General features: G+C 35.9%; 1 protein-coding gene across 11 annotated transcripts in view; it reads left to right on the forward strand.

The window, feature by feature from the left end:
• TMEM62 (transmembrane protein 62) overlaps positions 1 to 19,247 on the forward strand; it is a 70,028-nt gene that overhangs the window by 43,638 nt on the left and 7,143 nt on the right. For 9 of the 11 annotated variants that reach the window (XM_067744877.1, XM_067744835.1, XM_067744825.1 and 6 more), the window contains 8 exons: positions 1,271 to 1,412; positions 3,895 to 4,019; positions 4,167 to 4,289; positions 7,442 to 7,597; positions 9,629 to 9,667; positions 10,462 to 10,621; positions 14,920 to 15,033; positions 17,655 to 17,739. In XM_067744877.1, the coding sequence (XP_067600978.1) occupies positions 1,271 to 1,412; positions 3,895 to 4,019; positions 4,167 to 4,289; positions 7,442 to 7,597; positions 9,629 to 9,667; positions 10,462 to 10,621; positions 14,920 to 15,033; positions 17,655 to 17,739 (944 nt within the window). The remainder of the gene's footprint in view (positions 1 to 1,270; positions 1,413 to 3,894; positions 4,020 to 4,166; positions 4,290 to 7,441; positions 7,598 to 9,628; positions 9,668 to 10,461; positions 10,622 to 14,919; positions 15,034 to 17,654; positions 17,740 to 19,247) is intronic. The other 2 variants (XM_067744816.1, XM_067744896.1) reach the window with 1 other exon arrangement.

The following is a 19,247-nucleotide window of genomic DNA, read 5'->3' on the forward strand; positions in this document are numbered from 1 at the left end:
ACTTTATCCGGATTTAATATGTGACATTTTGCTAGAGATATAGACATTACAGAAATATCAACTGGAAGGAAAAAAATCTTCAGGTTAAATCTTGATCTCTACAATGACTCAGAGATGCCAAAATCCAGAATTCAAAAACTATTGTATATTTTAACCTCTGCTTTCAAGTAGTTGGATTTTATTTTAGATAGTTGGATTTTAATATGTCAAAAATGTAGGAAAGAAAACAACATATGTAAGATTATAAGATCCTGAAGAAAAACTCTGAAAACAAACTAAGCAGGAAAAATATAAATACAAATCTTAATGAGGAAAAAACCCTGAAAGAGAAATTCAAAATATACCAAGAGGAGCTAATTGACTATTAATTGTAATATCTATGGTAATATATTTATTTATGATATATTTGTTGGCTGTTGCTTAAAAATAGCTCCCTGATAGCACATTAAATTTCAGAAGTTTATTTGTATTTTTTTCATATGTGCTCTTAGGTAAAACATCATATAAGACACTTAGATATTTTCTTATAATGTTCTGACATTTGAATAATAAAGGTATGCTCCAAATATAATCTATACTTTCTTTCACATTTATTCAATAAATACTTAATGAGTGCCGACTCTGTGTACTCTGTTACCCATCTTTACTCTCCAACTTTCTGGACACTTGAATACTGTTGATACTTAAGGTGGTGAGGACTTTCATTACTGGATGTGGACCCTGTGTATGTTTTCAATATATTTTTAGGAACCGATAAAAGATTTACTGGCCCAGACCTAACATTTTTCTCCTGGCTTGATGACTTCATCTTTGCAAGGCTTTATTGTGACTTAAGCCTCTGCAGTCCTGTTTCAAGAAGTAAACAGTTGTATCTCACTATACCAAGAATTCTGCTAGGTACTTAGAAGGCCCTCACTAAAATTTTTGATGATTGATAAATACCATTTCCCTGGATTCTGACTAATCTCTTTTAAAATGTTTAGTGGACCACCTAAATTAGCCACGTACTTCTCTGCTTTGCTTGGTGACCTTGTGCTTGGTTACTGATGAATATGTTTGCCTGAATCTTTGGAGACAATGGGAGAAAATCTTTAAAATTTCTTTTAATCGATGTATCCATTGTGGATCTAGTTTTGTGTATTTCTCTGTCAGATCATGGAAATTTCCTTTTCAAAGGGAGGCAAAATATAGTGTGATATTAGGGCAGGAATTTAAACTCATTCTGTTATTTTATGATTACACTAAAACTTTCCTGTCTTGTATTTTTTAGGAAATATTCTGCTGTACGTAGGGATGGCTCTTTCCATTACGTCCACAGTACTCCCTTTGGCAACTATTCTTTCATCTCTTTGGATGCCACCATAAATCCAGGGCCTAAGAGACCTTTTAATTTCTTTGGAATTTTAGATCAGGTACAGTAAAAAATCTCACTTCCCTTTGCAGCTAACCTATTTTATCTTTTCCCAGATACATGCGGCTCACTTAAAGTTATACTAGGTAAACAAGTTCTTATCTAGAAATGCTTGAGGAAAATTCTGCTGTGGTTACAGGTATGGCTAGAAGAAATTATCGACTACTTGAACCCTATTATTGTTATCCCTGTCCTTGTTCCAAAATCTGGGAAAGCAGTACCTCACATTTTACATTAATTCAGTAAACAGTTGTTAAATATGTACTGGGACTTCCTTGGTGGTCCGGTGGTTAAGACTCCTTGCTCCCAATGTGGGAGACCAGGGTTTGATTCCTGGTCAGGGAACTAGATCCCGCATGCCACAACTAAGAGCCCGCATACTGCAACTAAAAGAGCCCTTATACTAAAACGAAGATCCTGCATGCCGCAACTAACCCAGCGCAGCCAAATAAATATTTTTAAAAAATAAAATAAATATGTACTAAGTGCAGCATGCACTTTGCAAGGCGCAGGGCATACAGCTTTGTATACTATATGGTATATTCCTAAATCCCCACAGTTGCCATTTCTAACTAATGGTCTATATTTTTTTGGTACGAGAAGGGCAACCATCGAAGTAAATGAGTTTTCTTTTTTTTTTTTTTCCATTTATTTTTTGTCTGCATTGGGTCTTCATTGCTGCATGCGGGCTTTCTATAGTTGTGATGAGCGGGGGCTACTCTTCTTGCGGTGTACTTGCTACTCTTCCTTGCGGTGCACGGGCTTCTCATTGCAGTGGCTTCTCTTGTTGCAGGGTACGGGCTCTAGGTGTGTGGGCTTCAGTAGTTGTGGCACGTGGGCTCTATAGTTGTGGCTCGTGGGCTCTAGAGCCCAGGCTCAGTAGTTGTGGCGCACGGGCTTAGTTGCTCCACGGCATGTGGCATCTTCCCAGATCAGGGATCGAACCTGTGTCCCCTGCATTGGCAGGCAGATTCTTAACCACTGCGCCACCAAGGAAGTCCTAAATAAGTTTCTTTTAAAGTATTTTTCGTTAAGCTCAGTGAAAATTGTTGCTGGATTAAAACTGTATGGAAAGTCACATCTGAGAACCTCTAATTATTTCTTGGTACGGCAAATGTCAACTCATTATTGAGCACGTGCCCAAACGCAAGACATATGTGTCCATATATAAGAATACAAGGGTGATAAGATCAAGTGCTTGGCCTCTTAGAATATTTAATGTACTGGTGGGGCTTAAGACCTATACAGAAATAACTATAATAAAAGGCAGAATTTGCTAAGTACTGAAAGATTTAAAGTGATATGAGGGTTCAAAGAAACTTGAGCAGAATATTGTTAAATGCTTTGGGTTTATTAGGCATTTTATTTAAGGAAGGTATATTTTGTTTCCTGTCTACTGAGTGTCTTTAGACAGAGTTGATCAGCTTATTATTTTAAAGCCTACCCCTTAGAATAGTGTTTTTTAAGGTATGATTTGATAATCTGCATGAAAAGCAGCTGTTTTGTAAAATGCAGATTCCTAGGCTTTGTCTGAGACTTAACGAATTAGAAACTCTGAAAGTAGGGCCCAGGAATTCATTGCTATAAGCACTTTGGAGATAATATTAATGTATATATTTATATATACAAGTTATTTTAGAAATCATCTTTATGAGGGATGGTTTACAGACAATAAAATGCACTCATTTTGAGTATTTGAAGAGCTTTGACAAATGTATATACTGGTGTAACTGTCAGCACAATCAAGACAGAACATTTCCATTACCCCAGAAAGTTCTCTTGTGTTGTTAGTCTTCACCTGCAGTCCCAGGGAACCACTGATGGGTTTTCTGTCAGTATAGATTAGTGCTGTTTGTTCTAGAATTTTACATAAATGAAATCATACAGTAGGTACTCTTGTGTCTGGCCTCTTTTGCTTAGTATGTTTTTGAGATTCATCCCTATTACTGTGTATATCCTTTTTATTGCTGAGTAGTATTCCGTTGTATGGGTATGGATATACTGCAATTTTTTGGTGGTTTCTAGTTTTTGTCTGTTATGAGTAGAATGTTGTAAATATTCAGGTACAAGGCTTTCTGTGGACATATGTTCATCTTGTTTTAGAAGTTTAGTTTCAATATCCTCTTTATTAATTGCACTGTGGTATACAGGGCTGAAAAGATTAGTGGTTCTTCTTCATTGCTGCAAAGAAATTTATAAATAAAGAAAAAAATTTATGTAATTTAAAGATTGTTTATTTCTGTTTCTTTATCTATCAAATGGGAATAATCCCTGTCCTCCTTAGTGCAGAGTTATTTTTAGGATCAAATGAATTGTATGTTTAAACAGTTTGAAACTTACAGAGGTCCATACAGGTCACTGGTTAGTAGGGTTTAAGCTTTAGACGTAATATTATAAAACCTCAAGGGAGTTGTGTAACCTCTTGACATTAGATTTCAGCCTGAGCTCTAATTAAAGCTCCTTCTGTTTTTCTCTGATTTCAGAAACAGATGGAGGATCTTTCATTACTGGCCAAGGAAAGTAGTCGGAGCAACCACAGTATTTGGTTTGGACACTTCACAACATCCACTATCCTTTCTCCATCACCAGGAATTCGGTCCATAATGAGGTGAGGCAAGCTTCCAAAATCAAAATGAATTGCTTTTAATTCTTTTATGTTGTTCTACCTATCTTGCTTTTCTGAAGAGATATTTTTATTAGTTTGGCATCACAAGTTATCTTTGTTCATTTATTTCATTTATTTTTCATTGGTTAGTTCGGCTACAGCTTATTTGTGTGGGCACCTCCACACACTTGGTGGACTGATGCCTGTTTTGCACACTCGTCACTTCCAGGGCACTTTGGAACTTGAGGTGGGAGACTGGAAGGATAACAGAAGGTAAGGGAACTACCCCACAGAATACAACTTATACGTGTAAGTTTTGCTAAAGCAATGATAGTTTTCTGATCACTATCATGAGTGAGTGATCCCAGTTAAGGAAAAACATGTGATATCTCTATGTTTTTGAAGGAATATATGTATCTGGCAGTCTTTATCCTTATGCAAAAACTTTGTTGCAGCAATTATGTTTGCCATCACTATGTTATGTTGGCTTTTCAAATGCATCCTCTAGGAAATAGTTCTCAAAATCTAGTATACACGAGATCTATGGAGGAGCTTATGAAAAATAAAAATTACCAGGCCCTGTCTCTAGAGATTTTGGCTGTGTTGGTCTGGGTTAGGACACAAGAAACTGCTTTTTTTTAAAAAGCCCACCAGATGCTCAATGGACCATACTTTGAGAAACACTAGGGCTAGAAATACGTCATCTTTTTCCCTGAATTTGATATTTGCCTTTCTAGTTATTGCTACAACATGTTAGTGATTTAAGTTCTTCAAACAGATTATAGTTGGTTATATTAAGGTTAAAGTCTTTTAAAAATTATTATTATTAAACACTTTTTTAATTGAAGTATAGTTATACAATATTATGTAAGTTACAGTTGTACAGTATAGTGATTCACAATTTTTAAAGATTATACTTCATTTATAGATATTATAAAATATTGGCTGTATTCCCTGTGCTGTTCAATATATCCTTGTAGCTTATTTTATATGTAATAGTTTGTACCTCTTAACCCCTACCTCTATCTTGCCCCTCCTCCCTTCCTTCTCCCCACTGGTAACCACTAGTTTGTTCTCTATATCTGTAAGTCTGTTTCTTTTTTGTTATATTCCCTAGTTTGTTGTATTTCTTAGATTCCACATGTAAGTGGTATCGTACAACATTTGTCTTTCTCTGTCTGACTTATTCACTTAGCATGATACCCTCCAAGTCTATCACTGTTGCAACTGGCAAAATTTCATTCTTTTTTTATGGCTGAGTAGTATTTCATTGTATATGTACCACATCTTGTTTATCCATTCTTCTGTTGATGGACACTTAGGTTGCTTCCATATCTTGACAATTGTAAATAATTCTGCTATGAACATTGGGGTGCATGTATCTTTTCAAATTGGATATATACCCAGGAGTGGAAATGCTGGGTCATATGGTAGATCTAAGGTTAAAGTCTTCTGAAGAGAAAACATAACTTATTTATCAAAAGGATACAGTATAGTTAAATATATATTTATTGAGAAGAACGAAATAGATATATTTGAGAATAACTAAGTGCAAGTTTAAATATAAATAAGTATCACCTCATTGTTTTTTATCAATTGCTCTTTAACTTAGTCAAACCCAGTGCTATGAAGATATAGGTACTTAGTGAATATTTGTTGAGCTGAATATGTTATCTTTCTAATAACTACAGTTGATCTTTGAGCAACACGGTTTGAACTGTGCAGGTCAACATATACTCAGATGTTTTTCACAAAATACTACAGTACCACACAATCTGTGGTTAGTTGAATCTGTGGATGTGGAACTGAGGATACAGAGGGCTGATTGGGAAATTATACTCGGATTTTCTACTGCTTGGGGGTCGGTGCCCCAACGCCCTCATTGTTCAAGGGTCAACTGTACTCCCATTCATTAAAAAGCAGCTTTATATCTTGGAAGGAACTTATTCATTTCAGTTGGCTTTTCTAGAAACTGTATAAGAGCTATGCTTGAAGCCTGTGATTAGTTGGCAACTGTAATTACTTTGAACTAAGACCTGTCTGTTCATGACTGTGAGGCTGTGGGCTGGGCTGGAATTGCCTTTACCAGGTAGCCTTCCTAACCCTTGATCAGCTTCTTTATTTCTTATAAATGCTACAGTTACAAGTTAAGTGATGTTAATTATGGAGCCATTTCCTTTCTTTCTCTTCCCACCTGCTCTCCTGTATTCCAACCCTGGGGTTTTATTTGGAGTTTGTTTTACTGAAAGGACCTAACCTTTACCTGCCCTTATAAACGTTTAAATTATATTAGTACAATAGAAGAGGTTTTTTTTTTTTGGCTGTGTCTTGTGGGATCCTAGTTCCCCAACTGGGGATAGAACCCCGGCCCTCAGCAGTGAGAGCATGGAGTCCTAACCATTGGACTGCCAGGGAATTCCCTAGGAGAGTTTTTAAAAACAGTTAGTGTATTAGTAATGTTAGACTAGGCTTTGTTGTGGATGCAAATAAATCTAGAAATATCAATGGCTTAACACAACAGATGTTTATTTTTTCATTTATGTAAATCAGTATAAGTCAGGGAAATTCTCCTCCATGGGGTAACTCAGGGATTCAGACTTCCTCCGTCTTATAATGTGACTATTTCAACACCTCAATTCCAGGGCAGGCAAGAGATCACAGAGAACTCATATCCATTCTTAAGTACTTTGGACCAGAAGTGTGATACATGTCACTTCTGTTCACAGCCCATTGGCCAGAACTAGTCACATGGCCCCAACCTAATACCAGGGAGACTGGGAAATGCAGGGGAGCACGTGGAGTATTTGGTGAGCACTATTGTTTCTGCCATAGCTAATCATTTCTCTCCTTAGTTCTAAAAGTTAGAAAATACAAAACTTTGGTTACTTTTTAGTGAATAGTTTTACTTTTCATTGTGCATTTAGAAAATCAAAACCACTTAACTTTTGCTGTTTTCTTTGAAATTATAGAAATAAAAGTTTAAAAGAAGAATTAAAGGTTTCTAAGTGTGTTTATTTTAATATTTTATGTAGCATTGTTGATGGGATGAAGAATGTCAGATATTATTAGACTTATGATGAATGTTTTAGGTTCAAAATAGTCTTAAAGTATAGAAATCAAATGACTTAATTCAACAAACATTTATTTAAAAATTAAAGAGTACATGCTATGTACCAGGCATTGTTCTAGGACACAGTGAAAATTCATTGCTTCAGTCAGATCCCAGTTGTGACACATCACATGTGCCAAAATGTATAAAGTGATAAGGGCAAGGGAAGAAAGAGGAACAATATTATTTACTCTGCATTCAAATTCATGATCTCAGAAAGTATAGTTTTATCGTTTTACATTTGTTCTGTATATATCCTTCAGGCCGTCTTATAATATGAAGTAACTAAATTACCTTATTGTCCTCTGGTGTCTAGGTACCGGATCTTTGCTTTTGATCATGACCTCTTTAGCTTTGCAGATTTGATCTTTGGCGAGTGGCCTGTGGTTCTTATCACTAATCCTAAATCACTCCTCTATAGTTCTGCTAAACATGAACCACTAGAAAGACTCCTTCACTCAACACACATCAGGTATGTAGCAGTTTTTCAGAATTTACTTTCAGTTTGATATTGATGAAGAGTAAGTCATTGTGATTGCATTCTTATGTGAAAGCTATGAGATGCTCTACTTTAGTTTTCTCAGCAATCTAAACATTATATAAATTGCCTACTGTTTCATTCCTATTCAGTTAAAAAGTATATAATTTTTAAGCTGCTGAAATAAAAAAAAATCTAGAAACCCATAATCCTACCATTATTATTTTTGTCTTTTATTCTCACTTTTTTATATGCATGGTTTTACATTGCTGTAATCATAATGTACCTATTCATTTGTATCCTACTTAAAAAAATTTACATCATATATCAGAAGTATATATTTTTTTGTTTTGCTACATAGCCTTTCAAAAAAGCAAAAGCTATGTAAACCTTCCGGAATTGAAAAATCATTTGGCATATGAATTTGACAGTGCATATAAATAGAATCTTTTTTTTAATTTATTTTTTATTGAAGTATTGTTGAATTACAATGTATTAATTACTTCTGAGAGCAAAGTGACTCAGTTATACATGTATACATTCTTTTTCATATTCTTTTCCATTATGGTTTATCACAGGATATTGAATATAGTTCCCTGTGCTGTACTGTAGGACCTTGCTGTTTACCCATCCCATATATAACAGTTTGCATCTGCTAATCCCAAACTCCCAGTCCTTCCCTCCCCCACCCCCTCCCCCTTGGCAACCACCAGTCTATTTTCTATGTCCCTGATTCTGTTGCTGTTTCATGGATAGGTTAATTTGTGTCATATTTTAGATTCCATATATAAGTGATACTATATGGTATTTGTCTTTCTAACTTCACTTAGTATGGTAATCTCTAGTTGAATGCATGTTGCCGCAGATGGCATTATTTCGTTCTTTTTTATGGCTGGGTAGTATTAAATAGAATCTTAATGAGACATTAACATTCCTTTTGCAAAGAGACATAACCTTTTGCAAACATAAGGGCACTTGTTTTAATATACTCTTTTAAATTTTATTTTGAAAAGCAGTACAACATAACTTTTGGAAAATAGAGTAATGGGATTATATGTGTATCCCTGTCCCACTCCCCCCCCATACCCCAATAGAGCTATTATTAACATGAGTTTTCCTTCTCAGGCATTCTCTTTCAGGCCTGTATTTACACAGTCGTAATCATAGGGCACCGTGTATTCTAATTGCTATTTTTTTTCTGTCAACAGAGAGAATGGACCACAGTTTAACCATTTTCCTATCTTATTGGTGAACTTTCAGATTTTTTTCTAATTTGAGGATGAACATCTGATGCATATAGATTCTTCCTTCATTTGAATAATTGCTGTAGATAGAGTTCTGGAAATAGGATTCTAGGTGAAATAGTTTGAATTCCTTTGTGACTGTTGATAAAGATTGCCTGATTACTTTTTTTTTTTGCAACTAAAATCATTATTCTTTTTCAGAAAATTGTGGTTAAAATATACATAACATAAAATTTACCATGTTAAGCATTTTTAGTGGCAATAAGTACCTTTATATTGTTGTGCAACCATCATCACCATTTTTTTCAGCTTCCAAAACTGCAACTCTGTACCCATTGAACACTAACTCCCTATTCCCCCTCCCCCCAGCCCCTGGCAACCACCAATTCTACTTTCTGTCTCTATGAATTTGACAACTCTAGGTACCTCATAGGAGAATCATACAGTATTTGTCCTTTTGTGACTGGCTTTCTTTCATTTAGCATAATGTCCTCATCCATTTTGAAGCATGTTTCAGAATTTCCTTGCTTTTTAAGGCTGAGTATTCACTGTTTCATTGCATATATACACTACATTTTGTTTATCCATTCATCTGTTGATAGACATTTTTGCTTCTGCCTTTTCACTACTGTAAATAATGCTGCTATGAACGTGGGTGTACAAATATGTGTTCCAGTCCCTGCTTTCAGTTCTTTGGGTATATATTCAGAAGTGGGATTGCTAGATCATGTGGTAATTCTATGTTTAATTTTCTGAGGAACCTCCACATTGTTTTCCACAGTGGCTGCGCCATTTCACATTCCCACCAGCAGTGCACAAGGTACCTGATTACTTTTTAAAACAGATACTAATTTATAATGTTACCAAGCAATATGAGTGCCAGTTTCACAGCACTCTTATCATTATTGGATATTGTACTTTTAAAAAAATTTACTAATTATTCTGGAAAAAAAGGGTACCAATATGCTTTAATTTATTTCTTTTGATCACTAGGTAAGTGGAACATACATCTCTTGGTCAGGTTTCTTGATAGGAGCTGGATATCAGATTTAGATTTAGAATAGTTTCTGATTTCTCACCAATTCAGGTTGGCTGAATTATACAACTCCAGAAGCCACCATTTAGAAAGAAACCAGATCATATGAAGAGTGTCATATGAACATTTGTACAGTGTAATGGTCTGCCTTACCGTTGTCCCTCGGTATCTCTGGGGGATTGGTTCCAGGACCCCCTGGGAATACCAAAGTGTACAGATGCTCAAGTCCTTTATATAAACTGGTGTAGTATTTGCATATAACCTATGCACATCCTCCCTATACTTTAAATCATATCTAGATTACTTATAATACCTAACACAATGTAACTGCTATGTAAATAGTTGCTGGCGAGAGGCAAATTAAAGTTTTGCTTTTGGGAACTTTCTTGAAATTTTTCTTTTCTGAATATTTTCGATCCATGGTTGGTAGAAACCACAGGTTCCACATCCCAGTAACTCGCAGATCAACCAACGGAAGGCCAACTGTACTTACATCTTTTCGGGTTATAATAGGGTTATTCTTCTTTATAAAAACAATGCCAAATACCTAAAACCATGCATTTATGCTCTCATTTTAGAGTCTTGGTGTTTTCCTTATCTTCCATTACTTCAGTCGCAGTTAAGATTGATGGAGTTCATTTAGGGCAAGCTAGTCATTTGTCTGGTCCTATTTTCATACTAAAGTGGAATCCAAGAAACTACAATAATAGGACACATAACATAGAAGTAATCGTCCAGGTAAGTTAGTAATTTTCAGCTTGCTATGTGAATGATTAGGCTGTAACCACATTGAACTCCAATTTGTTTTTTGTTTTGTTTTGTTTTTGTCAATTGATAAGATGAAACTAAGTTAATAAATAATTTGAATACACTGGATTTAGTATGTTCTGAAAATGGACACTCAGGAATAATTCTACTTTTAGACTAAAAACTGGGCAGAGGACATGAGTGTGCAACTACTGGCTATAGTCCCCTCTTTTTATCCCCAGGGAATCATTGTTCTGTTTTCTTCCAGCTTTGGCCAGAATCTTTTAATAATGGGAGCACATTCCCCAATATTCCTGAAGATAATAGAATAAGTCAGAAAACATAATATTTACGTATCCACGCCTTTGATTGCTGTCTCCAAGTATAGGAAATTGTGTCACTATTTTGAAAGCTCTAGGATAAATAATTTTTAAGGCATCCATCAAAGGGATTTTTTGTTTGGGGAGTGGGCATTGATAGCACATGCAGTAACTGTCTGCCTGTCCCTTTTCTGATTCAGCTTGGGGAGCATTTAATTCACTAGACCTGCCAGAGTAGAAAGTGATCATCATCACCAAAATAGAGCAGTTTCATCAACAATTTGAAACACTTTAGGGGATAGACTGTGCTAAAAAATTAGTTTCTGGAAAAAAAAATCTGTCAATTTCTACAACTTTATGATTTGATGAAGTTTTAAACTGTTTAACCTTTTAATGTTAAGTCTTGGTTTGAAGATTATCATGTAATCCTTCAGAAAACACATGTGATTATTTTCATTATCTTTTTTGTATGTGTCACAGAGAAGGATTTAGAGCAGGAAGGAGCTATTTACTGAGCTTCTTCTAAGGAGATGCCAGACACTTAGAATTTTTTACGAAATCTGTATAACAATCTTATGTGGTGGGTAGTTTTATCCCCAATTCATAGATGAGGAAACGAGAGAAGGCACTTTGCAGTACCACCCATCTTTTTTTTTGGGGGGGGGGTACGCGGGCCTCTCACTGTTGTGGCCTCTCCCGTTGTGGAGCACAGGCTCCGGACGCGCAGGCCCTGCGGCCATGGCTCACAGGGCCCAGCTGTTCCGCGGCACGTGGGATCTTCCCGGACCCGGGCACGAACCCATGTTCCCTGCATCGGCAGGCGGACTTTCAACCACTGCACCACCAGGGAAGCCCAGTACCACCCATCTTTGAAGTGTTCTGCTTAGGAGGAAGAAGACACTCATGGGTAGAAAGTGGAAGGAGGGACTCCTGGGGATGAACTCCTTAATGTCTTTCATATTAGAAGTTGGCTCATTTTAAAAAGACTTGAAGGGCTTCCCTGGTGGCGCAGTGAGAGGCCCGCATACCGCAAAAAAAAAAAAAAAAAAAAAAAAGACTTGAAGATACAAGTGCACATAGAATAAATTGTTCCCTATCTTTACAGTCATGGGGAAGAAGTAGGAGCAACCATAGGAGACCTGCTCACTGTTGGAATGGGGAACTTCCAAATCTTTGGATTGCTTCCGAACCTCAGCTTCTGTAGTTTTATGAGGAAGAAACCATAGCTCACATTTCTTGAACCTTTCTGCCTGCTTAGTTGAATCCTTAGTAAAAATGTGAAATCACATATACTTTTTATATGTTTAACATTTCTTACGTTATTGAGGTAGAATTTATATTAAAAAACTCCATATATTTAAAGAGTACAATTTTGTGTGTTTTGACTTTCTTATACATCCTTAAAACCATTTCTACAATCAATATGATCTATCACCCTCAAAAGTTTTCTTATGTCCCTTTGCAACTGCCTTCCCTCCACCCTCATTTCCAGGCAACCACTGATCTGTTTTATGTCTATGAGTATAACTTTAAAAAATTAGTCTACTGAATATTAAACAGGGAACCTGTCCCCTCATTCATCAGTGAGAAAGTTCTGTCCTTTTAAATACAGTATACCATAGATAAGTCTGAAAGAAAAATTCGTGGGAGAAGACATCGATTTATTATCTTATATTTTACCTATTCACTGTATTTATTGAATATCTGTAAAGTTCTGGGCAGCCTAGTACCAACTGGACCTTTAGATCAGTTCTCAGTGTGGTTTCTGAAGTAGTAGCGTCAGCATCACCTAGGAACTTGTTAGAAATCCCATCCCACACCTATGTATCAGAAACTCTGGAGATGGAACCCAGCCATCTGTTTTGACAGTCCCTCCAGGTGATTCTGATGTGCATTAAAGTTTGAGAACCAGAATTTAAGATTATTGTGCCTCCTTTGCCAATTTAAAGAGCAAACTCTAGAAATCTCTATATCTCAAAATTAAAGAAAATCTCTGCTTTAAAACAAGAACTTAAAAAAAAACCCTAAGAACTTGTCATTCAGAGTTAGAACATTTGAGCAATAAAAGTTTGATAAACACCAGTACAAGTTCTTTTTGCTATTTTAAAACTTTTTATGATGAGGAATTTTTAAAATATATGAAAGAGATAATACTATAATAAATCTCCATGTATCCTTCACCCAACTTCAAAGATTATCAACTTTTGACCAGTCTTGTTTCATCTGTACTCCATCCACTTCTCTCCTCCCTGTACCACGATGTCATTTCATCTGTGTAAATATGGCAGTATATATCTCTAAAAGATAAGAGCTATTTTAAAAAAAAGTCACCATAGTACCATATCACACCTGAAAAATTAACAGTAATTCCTTAATATCAAACTATCCAGCTAGTGTTCAGTTTTCTTATTTTGTCACATATAATTGCGTTTGGTTGGTTCAAATGACAATCCAAACAAGGCTCAAATATTGCATTTAGGTGATTGTCTCTTCAGTGTCGTTTAACCTATAGGTTCCCTCTCCACCCTCCTTTTTTTTTCCCCTCTCAATTTGTTTTGCTTTGGAAACTGGATCTTTTATCCTGTACTGTTTCTGTATTCTGGATTTTTGCTGTTTATATCCATGTGTTATCATATAGCATGTTCCTCTACCCCATCTAGTTTCTATTACTGTAGTTAGATTTGAGGTTAGATCAGATCTGAGTCTGTTTTTTGGCAGGAATACTTCATTTGGTGTTTTATGCTTTTATCAGAAGCCTATAGTATCTGGTTGTCTCTCTTTTAATAATGTTAAGATTGATCAATGTATGCAGATATTGTTGACCCTACCCAGTGGTATGCTGGTAAATATTTAACAACCAGCTTGGGGCAGGTTTGAAGGGAGGACCCTGATTTGTAGCATCTCCCTGATTTATACCAATTTCCATAGTATAAATATTTCTCCTGTAGCTGGTTTTAAGCTACTGACACATCAGCTGGTCTGCAAAATTCCTGAATATGTAGCAGTTGGCCCTTGTGGGTCAGTCAAGCCAGTACCAGCACACTGCAGGCTTATCCTCCATTCAGCTTTTCAGTACTCAACCAGCTTTTCACTGAGGGATTAGCACTTACTGATAATCTCAGTCTAGATCCATTATTTCATCAGAGTTATAAAATGGTGATATTCAAATTACACTCCTAATTATAGGAGTATTAATTAGAATAGTCCCACAAAGAAAAAATTTGCCTCATCTATTTGGTACCGAGATATAGAGTTCATACAGGAAAGGCAAGATCAGTCTTCATTCTTCCTCCACCTTTCCTGTTCTAAACCAGTTTTCAAAGTAATAAGTTACTTCTCTAGCTTCTGCCAAAGGTAACTAAATGAGTCTTCTAGTATCATTATTAATTCATAGTTAAAATATATATATATTTGGTACGTTTCAATCCATTGCATTTATTCTTTTTGATGCTCAATTGTTTGACTAGTGGGAGCCTCTCCAAGTTGGCCACTAAGTCCTTTGATACAATCCCTGTAGTCCTTGTTAGTTTTCTTGCTTTCTGGTAGAAGATGTTTCAAGTTCTTTTGCATTTCTTACTCAAGAACTGGAATCACCTATTTCTCTAAAGAGCACTGGTTTCTTGTAGTGATAAGTTTTATTTTGAGACCAAAATCTGGGCACTAGCCCAGCTAGCTCATTGTTGTTGAGTTCATTATTATTTTTAGGGCTTTTCAGTAAACAGAGGGAAATACAGATTTCTGTTTTTTAAAAGAGAGAATACATTGTAATACATGCTGATATTTCCAGTTCAAATCTAGAATTACAGGGTTTAAAAGAAGTTTTATTTAAAGTGCTTATAGGAAGAATCAAAAGTAAATGAAAAAAATACTGCTTATTCTGAGATAACTGACAAGTTATTGGAAACTTAATCTTGGAACATTGTACGTATTTGTAGATGAGGGTTGCTTCTCTGCTGTGCTTATAACTAGGACTCTGCTGGAAGAAGTAAGAGTGTTCACCACATATTTTCTGCTCGAGAGGACATTCACCTCAGGTTTGATCCTCTGGCATCGTTTATTCTCCTTACTGACCATTGTACTGTGGTGAGTAAATTCAACTAAGTGTTATGTGTGTTTTTAATTTGGTAGGTCCAAAGTCATAAATAATATAATAATCATGTGATGAGAAAGTGGAACCTTATAAAATTAAAAGTTTAGTTGCTTGTCTAGAAGAATACAGTGATTTTGAAGTGGAGGCATGGACATATAGTACCTGTTTTGGGACCTAGTTCTACCTAGTGCCATAAAACAAGGATAACTAAGGGAATTATAGGGACTGTGCTAAATTGGATTGGGATCTTTCAAAAATAATATTTCTTCCTACATAAATAATACATGCTTAATATAGAAAACTTGGAAAATTTAGAAATAAAGTACAATCAGCCCCACATCATTCTTTTATCACACTAGCCATTATAGCCATTGTATTTCTCATTATGATACTCTCTATTTATTTTTCTCTTATTTACATTAAGATATGAGTTTTTAATATAAAATGGTAATATACTTTTCATTCTCTTTTTTCTGTCTGATTTTTTCTACTGAGGAATTTGACTGTTTTCTCACATCACATTTATTTTATAAATGATGCTTATTGGCTGCATTATATTATCATAGATACATCTTAATTTATTTTACTATTTCCCTTTTGTTGGACATTTGTTTCCAATTTTTCCCTCTACTATAAAAATACTGCTTATAACTAAGTTTTTGCACATACTAGTTTTTTTTCTTAAACTTTTTATTTTGTATTGGAGTATAGTTGACAATGTTGTGATAGTTTCAAGTATACAGCAAAGTGATTCAGTTATACATATGCATGTATCTATCCTTTTTCAAATTCTTTTCCCATTTAGGTTGTTACATAATATTGAGCAGAGTTCCCTGTGCTATATAGTAGAGGTCCTTTTTGGTTATCCATTTTATTTTATTTCTTTTAATATTTATTTATTTATTTGGTTGCACTGGGTCTTAGTTGCAGCAGGTGGCCTCCTTAGTTGTGGCTCGTCGGCTCCTTAGTTGTGGCATGTGAACTCTTAGTTGCAGCATTGCATGTGGGATCTAGTTCCCTGGCCCCCTGCATTGGGAGCGTGGAGTCTTAACCACTGCGCCACCAGGGAAGTCCCTGGTTATCCATTTTAAATATAGCAGTGTGTACATGTCAATCGCAAACTCTCTAACTATCCCTTCCCCCCACCCTTTGCCCCTGGTTTGTTTTCTAAGTCTGTGAGTCATACATATTAGTTTTTTTGGAAATTTCTGGAAATGAATTGTTGGATCAAATAGTGGACACATTATTCTATATACTTCATTTATTATATAATTACCCAAAATTTTAAATTATTTATTATATTCATTGTTTTTGGTCTGTCCCCCCTCATTAAAATATAAGCCCCATGAGGGCAGAGATCTTTGTCTTTTTGATATGCCTAACACAAGTAGGCCCTCAAATAAATATTTCTTGAATGAATAAATGGGATTTTTTCTTTAATATACACTGTCAAACTGTCTTTCAGAGAAGCTCTGGCAATTTACACTTTATTTTCCTCAGATCTCCCTGTCCTGGGCATTGACATAAAATACGCTACAATGTTCAGAAGAAAATTTAAACCCCCTTTAATTTCATCTTCCAGAGATACCTTAGTATATATCCTCACATACTTAAAATGTGAATTCCTTATTATTTTAATTTACTTTTATTACTTGTGTGATTGAACTTTTAAAAAATATGACTAATGGGCATTTGCATCTCATTTTTACAAATCTTTTTGTGTCATTTATTTTTCTTTTGGGATTTTTTTTTTTTTTTTTTTTTTGCGATACGTGGGCCTCTCGCTGTTGTGGCCTCTCCCGTTGCGTAGCACAGGCTCCGGACGCGCAGGCTCAGCGGCCATGGCTCACGGGCCCAGCCGCTCCGCGGCATGTGGGATCTTCCCAGACCGGGGCACGAACCCGTGTCCCCTGCATCGGCAGGCGGACTCTCAACCACTGCACGACCAGGGAAGCCCTCTTTTGGGAATTTTTAATGGTCACCTAGATCAGGCTTTGGAAACTTTGGTGTACTTATGAATCACCTGGGAATGTTAATAAGAGGCAGATTCTGATTAGTAGGGCTGAGATGGGGCCTGAGATTCTGCATTCCCAACAGGCTGAAGGTGATTCCAATGATGATCTGGGACCCATACTTTGAGAAACAAGAACCTACATAAAATGTCTCTTTACTGTGAATTAATCTCCAAGTGAGTGACTTCTTGATAGAGAAAGCATAAGGAAATGCAGTGTCTGTTCACTCAGCCTGCAGTGTACTGTGTACTGTTGTGTTTTTTTCACTCCTATACAACTTTAAATAAAACAGTACAAATTATACTTATCCTAGTACAGTGAAAGTAGACTATTTTAATTTGATCACTTTATATAACTGTATGAAATCACTTAGTTTCAACATTGGTCCAGGTATCATATCCAAATCTTGAAAGAATAATGCTGAGGCAACTTACAATTATCTTTTTTGGTGGGTCAGATGTTCAATTCTCTTTGACTGTATATTTTTCTCATATAGTCATTTCTGCTAATGATGTCATTTCCATTTTTGTTAATTAGGCCATTTAAAAAAACTGAAGCTGTATCCATGTATGTATGTCATGTGAATATCTATTTCTCTGCAGGCCCGGGTCCTTTTTGTGATGATTGTGCTGATCCAGCTCATCATTCTCATTGCTTTTCGTTATCGAGCATATCCAGAGCATAAAGGTTAGTCACCATGGTTCCTTAATCTTAGAAGACTTTACTTTAGTGTATCCCATAATGTCCTCACTATTACCAAGTGATAAATATCAATGCAAATTATCTTTGCCTGAGCTCTGTGAGGTGCATCCTTCAAGCTACCATGCTCACCTCAAACCCTCTTTTCCATACCATTTTCTCCAGCCATTCTAGGTCATAATGAGCGCTTGCTTCTCTGAATCCCAACAGTCCTTCCTGAGGATTAATTCTGTATTTAACTAGCCAATGACCTTGTTTTACATTACCACTTCAAATGTATATACATTTTCTCTTCAATCAGACTGTAATTTCCTCAATATAGGAGCTCTTGTTTTCTACTTCTTTTCTCTTTTCCACGGCACCCAGTTTGTGCATTACAGACAATAAATACTTGTTGGATTAAATGTTCATTATCCCTTCTTGGCTTGGATGAAGTCCCTGGGATCAGGAAGTGATTGTGGGGGAAGTGAGTACTGTAGTAAAGGTTAAACAGTAAAATGATGAACTGAATAGGTAGTATACATATCCTACTGAATGTTTGTCTGCTTATATATATTTTTAAATTCTATGAAAAAGTTCAAGAAGCATTATTGCACACATATATTTTCTTGCCCACAGTATAAATAAATAAATATTTGAGGGAGGGCTCAGCTTCATGTGGGAATACCAGTATTTTTGTATAGTTGTTTAAAATTTACAACATATTTTTACCTACATTATCTCACTTAATCCTTACAACAATCCTGTGAGGTAGGTATTATTGTCCCCATTTTAAAGATTAGAAGACTAAGGACTGCAGGGGTTATGTAGGCTGTCCAATGTCTCATAGCTAATAAGAGACTGACCCCAGGTTAGTTTTTTTCTTTTTCTTTAAACAACACTTATCAACTTTGACTACACCTTAGAATCTCCTGGGGAACTTTTTAACATCTCAGTGTCTACACAACACCCTCAATGTTTACATAGAATCTCTGGGGGTAGGACCTAAGCATCAGTATTTTTTAAAGCACCCCAGATGATTCCAATGTGCAGTCAGGGCTGAGAAGCACGGCTCTGTCTAAAGCATTATTTTCAGTCCTGCTGCCTAGAATCAGCTGGGTTGCTGTCCCAGCTCCCCTCTTCCCCAGGCCAATTAAGTCAGAATCTCTGGAGGGTGAGACCTGGGCATAAGTATTTACTAAAAGTTCCCTCAGGTTATTCTAATGTGTAGCCAAAGTAGAGAATCGTTGCTTAAAGTTTAAAGCATAGCTGCCTCTAAGGCTAAAGAATGATGTATTTATAATAAATAATAATTACTATAGGTGGATATATAGATTAATACTTTGAGAAGTACCAGACTAGAACAAGAAAGAAGCTGAGAGATGAATGAGTAGCAAGTATGAAACACACAAAGTGAGAAAGGCCATGCGTTATCAGGCTTTGTCTGAAATTAACTGTCAGGCTGAACAGTTTTATGAGTATAAAATGAATATGCTGGCCTATTAGGGAAGACGTGC

This window comes from Pseudorca crassidens, chromosome 1 (assembly GCF_039906515.1).
Source record: "Pseudorca crassidens isolate mPseCra1 chromosome 1, mPseCra1.hap1, whole genome shotgun sequence".
In the NCBI taxonomy this organism is placed as follows: domain Eukaryota; kingdom Metazoa; phylum Chordata; class Mammalia; order Artiodactyla; family Delphinidae; genus Pseudorca; species Pseudorca crassidens.